The sequence below is a fragment of the Falco naumanni genome, chromosome 8 (assembly GCF_017639655.2).
Source record: "Falco naumanni isolate bFalNau1 chromosome 8, bFalNau1.pat, whole genome shotgun sequence".
NCBI lineage: Eukaryota > Metazoa > Chordata > Aves > Falconiformes > Falconidae > Falco > Falco naumanni.
Window position 1 is genome coordinate 35,313,822 of NC_054061.1, and position 17,417 is coordinate 35,331,238.

Genomic DNA, 17,417 nt, shown 5'->3' on the forward strand with positions numbered 1-17,417 from the left:
ATCTGTGTCTAGTTAGCATTTTTTAACTTCAGCCTGTTTTTATACTGTTTGTAGTATAACAGTCTATTCAATGCCGTTGATTTAATGGGGTTATGTGAAGAGTCAAGCCTGCTTCAGTCATAACTGTAAATATTTATGGGGGTTGACATGTAAATGCCTTTCACTTACTTTTGGAGCATTAGAACATAATTGAAATTGTGGATGGTATTAAATCTTGTTGATTTTTATCACTCTTTGTTTGGAGTTATTTGGAAGAGAACCATCTTTCTGTTGCCAATTAGTTAATATTAACTCATTTGTTCCAGTGTAGTTACTCACCCGTAACTAAGGAGAGATGCTGCCTGCTGACCCAATACCATTGATATGACATTGCTTCAGTTCACACCAGCAAAATGAGTATAAGTTCTTATTATTGAATGTAGTAAAACAGAAATAGTTCATTAGCTTGTGAAATGCTTACAACATGAAAATCATAGGATAGTTAATTCCCTGCTTCTCTCTCTGCCACACAGTTTTTCTCTGCAATTAGGTCTATAGAGATAGCTGATGTGTATTTGCTATGCGTAAGGAAAGGATATTGTGCCATGTCTTAGATACCTACTTTTGGTCTTCTATTATCCAGAAGATCCATAAGCATAATCGGGGTATAACATTCTTTGTTGTAACTCTCTAAAAGAGGGTGAAAAAGAAGAAATCACAACTATCAGTTAACTGTAGATGTTAACCACTGTCTTGCTGGGGTGGTTTTAGACTGGTCTCTGACATTGACAAGGTGGTTTGTGACTGTCCACTGATGGTGGTATGATCTATGTAGTCTGCAAAATGTAGCTTACTAAAGAAGAAAAGCACTAAATGATCACAGTCTTTAAGGTTAATTGATACATAGTCCATGGTGGAAGCTGCCAAGTGCTGCAGCTTGGCAGTAGTTGGTGTTTCGTTGTATATGTTTATGTGCTTTTTTCTTATTCCCAACGTGTTTCAAATACTTACTGCACAGGAGAAGCAGTCTAATCTACTTCATCTCCTCAGAGTCCCTTATAAAAATCACATTGTTTTTTCATCGCTTAACACTCCCCATTGCTGAGTCCGCTTCCTGCTTTGAGTCCAAGTTCTTAATTGTTTGTTCCTGTCTGGATCAGACTGAAAAGCCTTCAGGGATGGGAGTTTGCCCAGTTAGGTATTGGTAAACCTCCATCCCCTCCAGTGTAGATTATGCAGGCTTTAAGTAACAACCTCTAGATGGCAAAAATTGGGTCAGAGACATCGCTGCATGCCTTGTAAGCCCGAAAGCAAAACGTTATTCTCCTGCTTAGTAAACTTCTCTGGCACTCTGCGGGCTTCATAATAGCGTACAAAGCCTCGTGAGTTTTCAGTGGGGTTTACCTACACTGCCTCATCCTCTACGACTTTCTGCAGAGGTGGTGCAACTAGCAATTGTGGCAAGGTACTCCAACTTACAGTCCTACGCACAGCTCTCGTGTAGGTATGCAAGTGCTGCTCTGCTGATATCCCAGCGTGTTACACCAATGCCCTATGCAGCCTATGAACCTGGCATGTTCTGCCTTAGGTGAGTCAGGACATGTAATTTTCTTAACTTATTTGCCCGTAGTTTATGTCACTGCAAAGCAAAAATTAAACCTTCAAAACCCTTTAGAAAGCTGCTGCATACTGACCAAGAGCAGATTACCACAGACAAGCTGCTTCCTGCAGCCGTCGGGCAGCAAGCAACGTCTGTAATGTGCTGAGAGTAATAGCTGAGCAGAAGAAATTATGCAGAAGAAATGGGGTCTTGGTTCTGGCTGTCTTAAGCGATCAAGATCCCGTGGCTGCAGTGCACTGTGAACCAAGTAAACAGTGGGACTTGTCATCCAAAGTTTGTCTAGCAAATTCTGTAGAACACTGATGCTGCCAGTGAGCTTTTCTGTGAAAAGGAAGGGATCTGTGGCAGGTGGCTGTTTGGATCACGCTGTTCTAATACTGCACATCAGCATATCCCCTCCCATTGAAATGGGAAAGCATTTCTTGTGCGTGTTTGTGAGACCCCTAACCTGTTACTTTGAAGCTTACTCCTTTATAACATTAAGGAAGACATCGTTAGAGGTGAATAGCCTTACCTGTGCTTTGTGCTCGTGAAATGGCTCCTTCCCTAAAGCAAACTGCGTGGAGATACAACAACTTTTCTCTTTGGGGAGACTCACTGAAAAGGTCTTTAATGCACTGCAGATATCTTTCAAGGAACCCACCAGCAAACACAGCTGATATTATGCCAGCAGAAGTCAGGCTGAGTCTAGTCTCTAGCATGTAGAGAATAAGGTAAGCCTTTGGAAAGGAGAAAAAACCTGCTTCTTTTAAGGCAAAGTGCTATCTTTTTGATCTGCGTTCTTAGGCTACCTGCCCTGTGTTGAATAATGTCGAGCTATCCAGTTCAAGCCGTGGTTTGCTCTAAGCTTTTACTGGGAGGTATGTTTGTGACATACCTTATACAGAGCTTAGTGTCTATGTTCTTAAAACACTGCAGGCGTGCTCTAGTCTTGCACATCTTGCTTCACAGCCACCCTTTTGAACTTGCTGCTTCCAATTGCCGTCATCATCTGATGGCTTTGCTAGTTTTCTTTCATATTTCTGAGATCACTGAGAATAATTATATTAGGTCAGACAAAAAGTTTGCTTCACTTGATACTCTACCTAACTGACTAGCAAGAAGCAACCATGCAATGATGCTTCCCTGTGGGTATCCTCCCTCCTTCCAGCTGTCTGAAGCTTACAGCCTTCCCAAGATAATGGTACTGTCTGCACCTCCATGTGTTTTGCCCTTTGTTTTTTCTTCAGTAAATTTGTCTAATTTTTAATCCTCTGGCACCAATGAGTTCTCCAGTCTGAGCATGTAGTGAACAGCACCCTTTCTTTTAATCAATTTTAAAGGATGCATTTCATGGCCACTACTTTTTTTTGGTGTCTGCTGTTAGTATGAGCCATTCCTGTCACTTCTCATCATGTACCTGTTGATCTTGCCTCCGAAGACAGAAGATGTTGCTTGATGCTTGTTTCTCCCACTCCTTTTAAGGTTGTCTCACTCTGCTGGTCAGGTTAAAGCCCCGGTTAAAAAAGATACTTGATTTTTTGATATTGCATGGTATGTGTAATTTGCAAGACGCAAGTGTTATGCCTCATGGCAAAATATCTTTGCTAAACTCTGCTATAATTGTATGTTCTTGTTGCCAAATGACCTGGCAGTTTGTATCTTTTGATAATTCGTTTTCCTCTGTGTGGGAATGCTGCTGCTTTTCTCTGGCATTACCAGGCGAGCAGGACTCTGAGCTGCTGCGTAAGCATTCAGAGCCATGCTTTCCCTTGTGGGATGCAGAGTCAGTCTGGGTGGCTGAATGTTTTGTTCTGCCAGAGCCGAAAGAAAGACCTTTTGGTATGGTCTGGTATTTGCATTGCAGAACGGTGGCATTCAGCTTTCTGTGCCGGCGGGGATGAGCTTGTCTTTTTGGCTCACTCTCAGCTGGTATTGCCCTACCCCCTCCTACACCCTGTCCCCTGCCTGTCCTTTCCAAGGGAGCCAGGGCCTGGAGCTAGTTACCTGCAGAGGCTCTGATTCAAGCAAACGTGTAAGCACATGCTTGAATTTCATTGTTAATGAGACTTCAGCTGTTATTAAAGGTAAACATAAGCTTAGGGGTTTTGCTGTAGTGTGGCTTAGATGCAGATGTTGTCTGCCAGATGTGCTCTTGGAAGACTTGGAATTCTCCAGTCTCCCTGGTGTTGTCACATTTACAAGCTAATATCAGCAGGAAGCATACTGGACACATGTAATACAGCCCTCTGTATTCAGAGGGAGGGCAATTCAGGGAGAAATGATGTGAAATACTCAACTGCTGTGTAAATGTAGCCAGATCCTTGCTAGAAATGGGCAGCTTTGCTGAAAAGAGGATTTGCAGGGACATAAGTAAATCCTGCACCTTCACAACTTTTCTTGCTGACCATATGATGTGCAATATATGTATGACCGTTGTTGCTATTTGAACCCTCGCTTGTTTTGTGAAAAATTACGACTGTCTTAACTCCTTGTGCTTGCAATTGGTTAATAGACTTTTAAAAAACGGTTTTGTCTCATGCGCTTGCCTCGTACCTGCAACTTAATGTGCATGGTAACCTGTATGCAAATAGGATGAATTTTTACCTACGCTACTGTTTGGAGTTTACAGTAGTATATTTGAGATCAGAGTCTGTCCATAGATGCATACTGTACATACTGTAATATTGTTGCTTTCTTATCAAGTAGGATGCCAAGGGGTTTTAAGGTCTTCAAAAAAAATTAAACTTTTTTTTTTGTTTTAGTGAGTCGTGATATATGTGCAAGCTTTTCTTTCAGAGGGTGTGTGAAAACATTTATTAACAGTATCTGGGATTTTGCTTTGCAACATCTCCAAGCAGCCTGTGTCCAAATAGTTAGAGTTGGGTTTTTTTAGCTAGTGACTTGCTTGTGGATGTTGTTAAACTCATTACAAGATATCTGGGCTCTCTGTGAGCCTACTGCATTGTTTGTGGAAAGCTTGATGGTAGCAGCGTTTCAGCACTGGGAAAGCAAATGTCAAAAGCTGTGGTGCCAAGAAGGAATTCCTTTAAAGGAGACCTCCTGGGAGCTCCTGACTTCATCCATGCCAGCAATTCAACACCGTGGTACCAAAGCATGGCATTAGGTTTCCTTTAACTAGGGTGTTCCTCTCCTTTCCCAACAAAATCACGTGGTACTAGCTTAGAAGCAAGCACTAGCTTATGTGGAAAAATATTAACTTTCATGCTTCTCATGTGAAATTGAAGAGCAATTAGGAAAGAAATAGCTGGAAGAGGGAAAATTTGCTAGAAGTGGGAAAACAAGCATTCTGTTCTGCTTGGTTACTCATTCACAGATCTTTCAGGATGAAATTCTTTGAATATTGACCACATTGTGGATTACCATTCTTCTTGGAATATGTTTTAGTATTGTAATTAAATGCTGAGAAAGGCCTGAAGTAGATGGAGCAGTTTGACAGCTCTTCTTCTGTAAATAGGGCACTGATACAGAAGCAGTCAAGGTCTCAGGTCTGCTTCACCATCCTGCCTGTACCTTGCCTGCATGCAATACTCGTACTACATGTAGTATCTGAGAACACATTCACTGTTGGGTTTTCTTTAGAGAATGCCAGGTGGTGGAGTTTTACTGTTATTTCCTGGGGATATAGGTATCTTGTGGTCATTCCTGTTTCAGGGGCGTAGCTGTCAGCATGAGTGGAAGATTAATGATAACTGTGTGGCTGTGATGCTAAGGCTGTGGGTGAAGCAGGCTTTGTAGATGGAGGTGATCTCTTCTGGTCACTATTCATTGCTGCTATCTTAAAAATCAGTTAAAACTTTCTGGAAAATGTTTTGTAGTCCAGGTAGGGAGACATTCTTGTCCTAGTAAGGACTGAGATAAACTTCCAGATACTCCTGGCTCATGCATTATCCACAGTAGTTACTTAAAAATAATGAAAGCTCACTTTGAGTCTTTTCTAGAACTACATCTCTCCATGGGTTGCCTTAGTCAAATAGAAATCCTTGAGTCTGATACCATGACAGTGTGTGGAAGAGGGGAACAAGGAGAATCCAGCAGCTATGGCTTCAGTCAAAGTGATGGGAGACCTGTGGTTTGATTTATTTGCTTTTTTGTGGATTGCCTTGCACAGATTTCCTAGTGCTGGTTTCAAAGTATTGACCTCAGACAACCTGAGGTAGTTGAGCTTTGGGATGAGTTGGAGAACTGGGGCTAGGCATCTGAGCTTCCTGCGCAGTCACGAAGGAGGGGGTGCCTTGAAAGGCTGTGTGAATGCTCCTGGGCTCAGTTAGGGGCTAGCTGGGAGATCCTAAGCATGAGGATTTGTGAATGCTTCTTTCTTCTTAGAGTTGAGGTGTCGGATTTAAGTCTCTGTCCACTCAGGATTTTACCCTGCCTTAAAAGTAAGCCCTGAGAAGAGGGGAGTGAGAAAAAATGAGCAAAAGCATCCTCCATCTTTTGTACTGAAAGAGGAACATGGGAAGCAAAGAGTGTGTGATTTGTGGCCAGTAAGCGTGCAACCAAGGGGAAGCTTCATTTTGTTGCCTGGCAATTAGCACAGACACTTGAAAAAAGAAAACCTGCCTTCCCAGCCTGTTTTTTTTATCCAATTACTGCAGAATGCAAAATGAATAAACTCTCATGGGAGGAGAGACCAGAATCGGGTCTTTCCTCTTTCAACTAGCTGTCCTACCTGCTGGGGAAGAGTGTGAAAGTTGTGAATTCGCCTTCCCTTAGAGAAAGAGTGGTATTGAATTTAGATTCTCCCTGGTTTTGCGTGACTGCTTTACAGTGTAGGCTAGCTGCAAAAGGTGCATGCTATCAGTGTTTCCACTTGTCCTTTCTCCCATATTTTATAGTGACCCCAGTGCTGCCTTAATGGGTTAGATGTGCTCAGAGCACAGCTGCCTGGTCAGGGAAACCCTAAAACCTGTTCTGTGTCTGTAGCCTGGTTTGATTACAGCATAGTTCACCTGGGCAATGACGGGACACATCTGTGTAGGTATGGGTGTCTCACCTTGGGCACCCACACGCTTGGGTGAGATGCTTACTAAGAGGTGCAATGGTGTCATTCATTATAATGCTTAAGGAGAGAATTTTTGTATGAAGTCTAAGCTGGTGGAATTGGGTTCTTTGGCAGTGGCTGGAGAGATGTCATCTTCCTGCCTCTCCTAGGATGGGAGTACCTATCTATCTTGGTTGACAGATGATTCTTTCAAACTAACCACAGCTTTGACACAGTTACATTAGGTAGGATGGACTTCTTACTACTGGCTGGAACAAATATGTCACTGGAGGCAAAGGATGTGAATTCTCAGTCAGTCGTGTCTTGACAGAGCCTCCTGCAGATCTGTTAATGAATATCCCCAAGCATTTCCTGGCAGTCATTCCTAGTACACACCAGTGGTGTTGGCTGTGAATTGTGACCTCGTTAACATAAAGGTTTGCTCTGCTTCCATTCCAGGTTGTCAGAGCTGCTGAAGAAGCTGCTTCCACCTTGGCAAGTTCCATCCACCCTGAGCAATGCATCAAGGTGCTTTGCCCCATCATTCAGACTGCAGATTATCCAATTAATTTAGCTGCCATCAAAATGCAGACGAAAGTCATTGAGAGGATTTCCAAGGAATCGTTGCATCAGCTCCTTCCTGATATCATTCCTGGATTGTTACAGGTACAGAATCACATGTCACAAATGCTCCTGAGCACAAACCACCACTGAGTAATTTGTGAGATCTGTGACCTAAGAGAGAATGGTGGACCCTCTGGGGCCACATTTTGGTAAATCCCTCTAGGATTTTCTGTTTGGGCTTTTGATGATTTTATTGTTAAAGGCAAAGAAAACTCAGATTTTTATGTGTATGTTCCACAATTAGACACCTTGGCCTGACTCCTAGATAAGCTGGTAGCAGCTGTGTAATAAATTTTAGTAGGAATTAGCCACATCTTCTGCTCTCTTAGTACATCCTAAACAATATATCTTGCAGCCTCCTTTAATTTGGCTGAGCTGTTCTTTGCTTTGATTGTACTTGGCACTTGAATTTGAATCCTAGCAGGCAGGCTGGTTCTTTCCTCTCTGAAATCAGGACCAAACTACTTGCTGACTTCATTCAGCCTTTCATAACCCTCTCAGGCTGGGTGGGGAGCTGTGTTTTTCCCAGTGCTAAGGCTTGCTCTTGCATTGTGAATTTAGCTTTCAGCACTGGCTGTAGCAGTGTTGTCTTCTGTTTCTCTGCACAAGCAGCTGGTAGTGCCAGCGGCTGGGATGAGGCTGCAAGCAAGAAGGAAACGAGGGGAAATAGCAGCAATGAAGGAGGAGGAACATGTGTGTGTTCACTGGGGAGAGATTGTGACAGGAACAAATCAGTCAATGTGAAAGGGAGGACATGTTTGGGTGGGTAAGACTTCGGTGGAGAACTGGGATAAAGAAGCCTCCTCATTGTGAGCATTAAAAGTTGCACAAGAGCAAAGTCAGAAATTTCCCTTGTGCATCCTAGCGTTCATCCCAGCTTTGTAGTGTCAGCTCTGGAAATTCTTTTCTTAAATCAGCTTCTGGGAATCGGACAATTCTGTATTGATCCCAACTTGTAAAAAGCTTTTAGCCATGATTGTTGGAGACAGCAATCTGAACAGTGGAGCTTCAATGCACTGGAAGAGTTTGGAAGCAGCATGCCTTTAAAAACGCAGTTATACTTGTTTTATTAGTTGCTTCCGTGTCTTAAAATGGATCTTGTTTCAGAGCCTAGTTTGCCAGTGATATTTCTTCACCTTAGAAACTCATAGTGATCAAAAGAATCTACTCCTCACGTTTGGGATGTATTTTGGGATCCTTCTGGCTGAAGCAATGTGTGCAGAGGGAGTCACCCGTGTGCTTGTTTACCGTGCCGAGGGCACTGGCAGAGTGGTGAAGAGGAGGCGAGGAGCGTTGGGCAAGAGCAGCGTGAGCACAGGCGTGCAGCTTGACAGCCAGGGGCAGGATCCCCGTGGACAGATGAGGATCTCCATGCAAAAACAGGGTTTTGGCTGGGGAGAGTCACGGTGCTTGCTCTGGTCCCGGTGTGCAGCCCTGGCTCCCATGGAGCTGGGGGGATAGAGCTGGGCCGTGAGACACTCTCCCATGCTCTGCATCTCAGTACTCTCAGGCCGAAGGGAACTTTGAGCCCATACCCTCTCCTGATCAAGTGCTCTGACTGTTGGGCTCTGTTATTAAATGCCTGGAGAAGAAGCAGCTGCTGCCTTGCAAGCAAGTTGGCAGAAGGAGAGGTGGGGTGATGGTCCCACTGGTGTGTACAAGGCACCAGCCCAGTGCCTGCCAGGACACAGCCCTCTACACCGCATGGACCTGCCTGCCCCCACAGGAGCGATTTGGGATGCACACAAGCGAAATGCCAGGCCCATAGGGAAACCTGAGGTCAGGCAGAGGCGTCTGATGAGTTCAGGGTCCTTTGGGCTGGGACCTGCAGAGACACCCCTGTGTCCCAGCTGTCCTCCCAGCAGTGGGTCTATGTGGGTGGGTGTTCCCCTTCTGTGGGCCTGGGCTCAGCCTTTTTTCCACCTCGCTCCTCAAATAGCTTGGTGTTTCTCAGAGCTCACCTAGGTCTGCTTTTCAAGATCAGTACCCTTTAGGATTCAGACTGTCATTTTAGACTGTACTTTGTCTCCGCAACTAGAACAGCCCCAGCTGTGCTGCATCCCTGCTCCCAGCTTTCCCGGCAGAGGTCACCCTGCATCCGGAGGAGCCAGTGTCCAGCAGGCTGAAGTGATGTCTGCATTCCTCATGGGATGGCTGCTTAGTGATGAGTCACTGCCTGAGTACAGGACTGATGTCACCAGTTGCTGAGTGACCTGGTGGCTAGCTCGAGCTCCCCTGAAGCTGCCAGAGATCCAGCACACCTACAGGGATCTTTCAACACTTTCTTTTCTCTGGTATTTCCTACCTGATAAATAATCAAGAAGCTCCAGGTTACAGAGGCAGTTCGGTGTGTAGCGCCGTGTTTAAGACTTTTCTGAAGGCAAGCTGGGAGCACGAGGACTCCTCTCCAAGAAGTCCTGACCATCCAGGAGAGCATATGGCCATCTGAACTGGACACAGGAGTGTGTATATTTGATAAGAGTCCTAAGCTCGTGTTGAGAAACTGTGTTCTTGCTTAATGCTATAAACAACAAGTTATTAAATAACTTGTAATGTGATATTAATAACCAATAACATAAGGAACAAAGAGGATGTAGGTGGGTGAATAGTATTCTCTTGCTCTGAGTATTCAGGCTGCAAACTGTTGCGTCAAGCAGGGCCTTTCGGTTGATCTGTCAGGTCAGCCAAATTTGTAAAATGTTCATCAGCTTTCTAGTATATTGCTCTAGAAAGATGTTGCCAAGTGCTGTTTGACTTCTGACCTTTTTTTCTTGTTTCCTAGGGTTATGATAATACAGAGAGCAGTGTCCGTAAAGCTAGTGTATTTTGCCTAGTGGCAATTTATTCAGTAATTGGAGAAGAACTGAAACCTCATCTTGCACAGCTCACGGGAAGCAAGGTACAAGAGTAATGTGTCTCTGGGGTTTTGATAATAGCCAGCTGAACGGTTTGCACTACTAGCAGCAAGACCAGTGGCTTCACGGTAGTTCTGGGTCAAGTTCTCTGTACACTGTTAAATCCTATCTCACCCTGCCAAACACCAGTAGGACAGCACAGCACTTGCTCAGCGGTATGAGCATTTGAAATCCCACTAAGGAAATTTTGATGAGGTTCAGAGATTGGTTTCCTGATTTATTTGATCCTGTGTAACTGCGAGCTGCCGCTGCCTGGGTCCTTCCTGCTACAGCCACGTTTACCTTGCCCCTTCAGCATTGCATCCAGGGAGGTGACTGTGCAGGCAGTTGGATCAGCTAGATGCTCTGGCTGAAAACCAGATCTGCGATACAAATTAATTAGTTTTCATTCCTCTCTGCGACTGCACAGGCAATCTGGTGCAAAGAGTGGTGGGAATGCATGGCTGGCATGTGTGGGAGAGCGGGTTCTCTCAGCAGCAGGTTGTGATAGAAATGCAGGTAAACCTTCACAAAAATAGCACGGCAGGTGTGTCACTTTCCTTCTGGGACACCAGCAAGCACAAGTGACCCTTCAAATGTCTTTGTGCCCTGGAGTCAGGTTAGCAGCAAAACTCAAATTCTGACCTGATACTACAAGGGAAGCCAAGTCCTTAATTCAGCTCTGTCCTTCAGACAAGAGCTGGCATTTTGTCTTGAAGCAGGCAGTGTTTGATTGATTGCTTTTCAGAGCTGCCTAGGCAATTGTCACAAAATTTCTTCTCCTGAGGTCATCGTACCCAAGATTTCTAGGCAATTTTACGATGAGTTCTGCATTTTTGTTTCTGAAATAGATCTCTGCATGTGAATAGTTACTTAGTTCAGAAGGCTTTGTTCTGTTGTTTTGAGGCAATAATTTCTTTCCTGGGTAGGAAGTGTGGTGTAGGCCAAAACAACCTGAGAGTGAAGTTGGATTTTGTTTCTGAATTGAGTTGCCTTGTCCTTTAACAAATTACTTGTGCCTTCAAATTGCTCTGGAAAGAGACAGCTATGGGTGCTGAGGTTTACCTCATTATATTTGGGCAGTTAGGAAATCCCCCTATAAAAAGTTGCAGAAACTTTATTATGCCAGTATCCTAGGTGCCACGGACTTACTGTACCACATAGCTAACTATAAACATGTGAGTAATTCTGGGTTTAGGCAGACTGCCTGCATGTTTAAAGTTAAATGTGTGCATGAGTCATTGCAGGATCTGGAGCTAAGGTGGTAAGGCAAAAAAAAACCCAAAGCCATGTAAAGGAAGTGTATGCAGTCTAATAGCTGCATTTTCACTAGACGTACCAAGTTAGTGAAGATATTTAAGTGTCACATTGAAAATGAATGTTTTGTAAAGCATGGAGAGTTCAGGCTGTTTCCTAGGAGGGACCATGGCTCTTGGACTGCCGGTGTGCCTGCAGCCCTACTGACCTCTGTGGGAATCTTGCTTGCCCAGAGCAGGCTGCAGGACTGAGATCTGTGAACTGATGGCTGCTGAAGTGAAATACAAGAGGTTTTCCTAAATCACTTAAATCTGTCTGTAACTTCAGTGGAACTAGGCATACCCTCCTGCATCTGTCCATTCCGACATACGCTGAGCTTTGCTTCTGCTTTTCCTCCAGAGAGCCCAGCATCAGCTCGCTCAAAACTAAGTTCACCACAGGATGCAAGTTTTAAGATTTGCAGATGACTTTTGTCTGCCTGTTTTTCCTGGAATCTTGTTCTGATGTTTGTTTGTTCCTTTCAGATGAAGCTACTAAACTTGTACATAAAGAGGGCCCAGACCACCAACAGCAACAGCAGTTCCTCTTCAGATGTTTCAACGCACAGTTAATGGAGATATGTGGACATATGTGTAGACTTAGAAGCAATCAACGGTGCCTCTCAGAGACCTTTCTGCTACTCTTCACTGGCACGCTCCATCAGCTCAAGGAGGCCATGCAGATATTTATTGCAATCAGTATTTTAGTCCCTTAAAAGCTTTTATGTAGAATCTTACTGGTATTGAATGTAAAGGAAACAAGGTCTGTGTTGCAGTCTTCATTAAAAGTGAACAACAGAAAGCCATACTTAAACATATTCGTATAGCCTGCTGAAATCTCAGAAATATGTTTAGGTTAGTGTTCTAAAACTGAGTCCAAGAACCCGGACACATGTAAAGGTCAAACAAATCTTTTTTCTTTAGTTCATACCCGGTTTTGGTTTCTGTGTGCTAGTTATCTGCTCTCTCCCTGCAGCTGCAGCCATGCTGGCTAGGTTCTTTTCTTATTACAAGTCCTGTGGTCCTGTTTGTACTCCCTGTTGCAGCTTGCCTAACGTGCAGGGCTCTCTGTGGGGAGGTCTTTGTGGATGTGGCTGTGATTCCAGCCTCGGATGCTTTAATACTGAGAGGTATCAAAGTGAGTAATGAAAAAGTAGTTTCTTCTTAAACATCTGAGGTTTTGTACATAGTTCTTCTGACAGACCTCCGATGGGCTGACTTCTCTGTAACTGCTCTCCATCCAGCTGGGCTTTTGCTGCTTTCATTGACTGTGTAAATATTTCTCCCCTCCTAACACATTCAGTTCTTTCATATACTCGAGACTCTCCAGGTTACTTGTTACTCCCTAAAGGGAACCTGGAACCCAGTTCTGGGATTGACGCCTGCGAATGGGACACTGGGTGGGTGCTGGAGTGGCCGCTGAGTGTGTCCGCAGGTGGGCAGTGGCAGCTGGCAGGGCTGTGTCTCAGTGCTGCCTTGCAAGGCTAGCTGCATTTTTCTTGAGAAGTCTGTAGCTGATCTGCTGCTCTGACCTGGCCCGCTGGTGGCTTTGTCCCCAGAACTCCTTTGGGCTTTGGGTAAAATTTTCATCCCAGAGGGCAGAAACGGTGTCTGAAAGAGAACAGAAAGACCCCATGGAAGCACCTGCTGAGCCAGCTGGGACAGTGCTGGTTGCCTGCCACAGCTCCTCCTGTGCCTGAAGAGCCTGCAGTGCTGTTACCTGCCTTTAGAAACCTCCTACCTGGCCAGCCTCACCGCAGCCCTGCGTGGTGCCCTGCGTTTCGGAGGGGTGCGGAAGGCCCTTGCTGGGCTCTGCTCTCAGCAGGGTACTCTGGGTGAGGGTGCAGCAGGGCAAATCCTTTGGTGGCCTGATGACACAGACCAAGTCAGAGCCAAACCAGCTGCAGTCAAACACCCCACAGCACCTTCTCCCACAGGGCGACCATTCTGTTTGCAAAGGGTGAGCTCCCCCTGCCTCTGCCTGTAGGTGGGGAAGCAGGAGGATGCTAGAGCTGTGTTTGGCCCCGGGTTGGATCCTAGCTGGTGGGCATGTCCACCCCGAACCTGCAGTGGATCACAGCTGGGGTTTTGCCCCCAGTGCCAGTGATACAAGAGTATGGTGGACCCTGCAGCTTACAGCTTAGCGGTGGTGATGGATGTGTGCTCTCTGGCTGCTCTCGGTGCCTCGGTCTCTCTCCAGCTCTGTCCTTTTCCCCTTCGGGGAGCTGAAGGGACACCCTGGTAGCATACCAAGAACATGAGTGTTACCGTTAGTGCAGCAGGAGAGCGCCATGGGGAGGGTGAAGCCCTGTTGTCTTCCCTTTCCACCAGTTCACCCCTGTGTCTCTCTGCCCCAGCCCCGAGCAGCTGTGCTGGGAGGTGATGCTTGGTGCCAGCTCCCGTGCCATTCCCTAGCTCAGGAGGGATTGGGGCTGGTGGGGACTGTGCAGGATTGGGTTGCAAAGCTTGTTGGTCCCTTTCCCTGCTCACATGAGAGCAGAGGGGGTGACCTACTCCTGAGTTCATCAGGATGTGTCCAGGCTTTTGCTGGCAGCAGGGCTAGTTCCTTCATCTTTTCCAATGAGTAATGCCATGGCATGAGAAACCATGCGGTCCTGGTGGGTGGGATTTCCCCGGGGTCTTTCCACAGGCTCAGAAAAGCCATCCTCACTGGAGGGAGGATTGGCTGCTGCATGGCTGGTGTCTCTGTTCCTGTGGACCATTTCTCTTCAACATCTTTCAGTATGCTTGTTAGGATATTCTTTTTTAATTTTTGAATGATTCAAATTATTTTAGTTTAACACATTTATTTTCCCTTTTGAGGAAATATGCAGCCGACTTGTTGGCAGCAGTTAGCTGTCTTGTTTTAATTTTTAGTAGTGGGTTTGGGTTTTTGTTGGTGGCTTTTTTTTTTATATATATAATTTGTACTCTTAACTGCTTGGTATTTATGCCTCTTTTTCTCCCCATCTCAGTTCAGCATCTTGTGTTCCAGTTCTGGGGTTGAGAAGGTCAGCATAGCTGACCAGATGGTGATTAGTCCCTCCCAGCTGTGATGGAGCTTGGTCCATCACAGTTTGCTGTTTGTTTTGGTTTTGGGGATTTTTTTTTTTTTTCCGAATGGCACACTGTAGCAAATCTCCAGGAATTGAATTCCTTCTCAAATAATTTTATATGTTTTATAAAATGCTGTTAGTATGCACTGAGAGTGAACGCACTGTAACGTCCCTGAACTGACCCTGGCGCGCGCGCTGACGCTACAGTAGGAGTAGGAGTTAACAGCTCAGCCTTGGGAAGACACGTGGACCTGCCGTGGCTCCAGCAGCAAGCCTGTGTTTTCCGATGCTATTGGCACACTTGGGGCTGCAAATGGTAGAACCAGGCCTTACTTTCTGAATCAGATTCAGTTCTGTTTGTCAACAGATGCTCATTAACGTGCTACTTAATTTCATTATGTGAGTCAGTCGAGGACTGTTCATCCTTTGAGTACTCTAGAAGTGTTATACCTGTATACAGTAGAAAGCATTCTGCTTAGGTATTTATAAATCATTGCGTATAATGTACATAGTAAGGTTGTTTAGTATGTTGAACATGACCCAGTTTTTAATTTTTTTTTTCCTTTGAAGTACTCAAAGGGCTAGCTCTGAATGTCACCTCTCTGATCTCCAGTGTTCTGACTTCAACAAGCTGTACAATCATTCAGTTTTTTCTTTCAGGAAGCATAAAGGTCTCTCTGGCTACAAATCACAGTGTCCACGCATGCTTGCAGAGAAAGATCTGCATGCTGGCAGTGCCTCACCACACCGGTGAAGCTTGTGTTCACATTCTCCTGGCAGTAGCCACCTACTGCAGCTGCCTTTTTTTTTTTTTGTTTCTTTCTTGCTGCCCGTTATGCAGGGCTTCAATTTTTCCTACCTTTAAAAAAAAAGGAAAAAAAAAAAGTGTATTTTCTTTGCCCACCATGCTTTAGAAGTCTGAATGGGAGAAAACTCTCAGCAGACAGCGGCTCCTGGCTGCAAGGTTGCCGAAATCTCAGATTATGGATGTTTTTTCTGCCGTTGGCTGCACCAGTGCTCCGTGGGCATGGGCAAATACTGGATCCATCCGCCCCACAGGTCTACGTACTGTAGTTCTCATGTAGTGCAGAAATATCGAGGCATGTGGCTTTCTTAAGGTACACTATGTGTGCTTGCCTGGATTACAATACAATATGAGACTGTCTTTTTTTATTGCTTATTACTAGCTTACCAATAACCTGTATAAGTAATGTAACTCGCATCTTTGTCATCAAAACCTTTTCTCCCCACCCCTTTATTTATCAAGCATAATATTACATATTAAGGGACAGAAAAATAGACCTTTGTAGTATACTGCAGGACGTTGCTAACAATGTTTTAAATGGGAAGTAAAAATCGCTCTGAAAAATGCCAGCCATGATTACTTGTGTTGGCACCGTGTTCATGCGCATGTATTTTTTTTTCTATTTTTTCCGCTTTTGTCATGTTACATCCATATCTGTATTTATATCTTATTTGTTTCACTTTTGAGTGTATCATGGCAATTGTACAGATGTTTTTTGTTAACATTTACGTGATAGAATTTGCTAAAAAAAAAAAAAAATAAAACCTTTTGAGTTTGCCCTAGAATAAGTGGAAGTTTGGTTTCTTTTGGGGGGAGAAATATTAAAGTAGGTTCATTACCTAACACAGTCCTTGCTTCAGCAGCCTTTGCTTGTAAAGGATTTGCTCTTATTCCTGCCCTGGCTGCTGTGTTTTCATGTATGAATTGGAGGGTGTGTGGTGGGCTCCCTGTTTCCTACAGGCGCCAGTCTGTGCGGGTCCAGCAGGCAGCTGGTCTTTTGGGGTGATGGTCTTTGGTTGTTGGCTTTTAAAAGCTTTTGGGAAGTCGTGATTTTTGGGGATTCTTGTGATGTTGCAAACTGGAGAGCCATATGCTGTTTTGAAAGCTGATGGTCTCATGCAAAGCCACGGAGCGAGGGCTACAAAAGATGCCTGTGTTAGGAGGCTTGTTAAGAGAACTGCAGAGGTTTTAGAATACGTGGCAGCAGAAATTTGGGTGAAGTGTTTGGGCAGGTGAAAGAGGTGCTGGGAACTGCACGGGTCTCTGTGTACCAAAAGACAAAAGAAATTGAATTTGAAGTGGTGAGGGAGCCTGAGCGCTCAAGTGCTTGTGTGTTATCCAGGGGGAGTAATAGCTCATCACAACTTAAAAACCTGCAGTGAAGCTGTGCTCTACAGTAGGGAAATGGATCCCCTAAGGTATGACTGTTACCTTGATGCTGTTCCTTTAGCATCAAGGTAAAAGGCCCTCACATACCTTGTGGTGGGTGCAAGGGAGTCAGGAGAGCTTCCTATGGGAAGCTATTGGCATGAATATTCCTAGACAGAGTACGTGGAGAGTGTCACGGCGTGTGAACACCAGCATTCAGGACACAGCGGTTCTGGCCATGCTGGATAAGGCACTGCTAGTTAAAACTGTCTTTCCTCTCTTCTGCAAGATTATTTTATCTGTCCTTTTTACTCTCCAGCTAGTTACTGAGCCAGAACAAGTTTGCAAAGTTGTTTGGGAAGTTTCAGACAAGGGGTAGTTTTTTTAGCTGCAGACCATTCACAGCATCAGAACCCCTCGCTGGTGCCTCCTTTGTCTTGGCGCTCCTGGCTGCCACCCAGCGCCGCCCGTGCCAGCCCAGGGACCCCTCCGCATTGAGGGTCAGGGGCCCAGCTGGGAGTGAAGAGCAGTGATTGCCCTCCCTGCTGCAGATGGACCATCTCACCCCTGTGGTGGCAGGGTCTTTTTTGACTGCCGTGTGTCGAAGCAGTACGAGGGCAGGTCCACCCTTGCCCAGTGACCCTGGCTTCTTCCCAGAGCACTTCCCATGTGTTTTTTTCTCTAGCAGTGCTGGGTACCTGTGGTTATAAGAAAGGGAAGAGAGAACGAATAGAGCATTATCTCATCTGTGCCTTGTCAAACTCCAGATGCTGGCCTAAATTAGCCTTACA

At 45.1% G+C, this 17,417-nt stretch overlaps 1 protein-coding gene across 17 annotated transcripts in view; it reads left to right on the forward strand.

Annotated features, from left to right (window-relative positions):
• Positions 1 to 16,040, forward strand: part of CLASP1 (cytoplasmic linker associated protein 1) — a 185,075-nt gene extending 169,035 nt beyond the window's left edge. For all 17 annotated transcript variants that reach the window (XM_040602654.1, XM_040602652.1, XM_040602653.1 and 14 more), the window contains 3 exons: positions 7,044 to 7,250; positions 9,991 to 10,107; positions 11,884 to 16,040. In XM_040602654.1, coding sequence (XP_040458588.1) covers positions 7,044 to 7,250; positions 9,991 to 10,107; positions 11,884 to 11,970 — 411 coding nt within the window. In that variant the 3' untranslated portion in view covers positions 11,971 to 16,040. The remainder of the gene's footprint in view (positions 1 to 7,043; positions 7,251 to 9,990; positions 10,108 to 11,883) is intronic.
• The last annotated feature ends 1,377 nt before the right edge of the window (positions 16,041 to 17,417 follow it).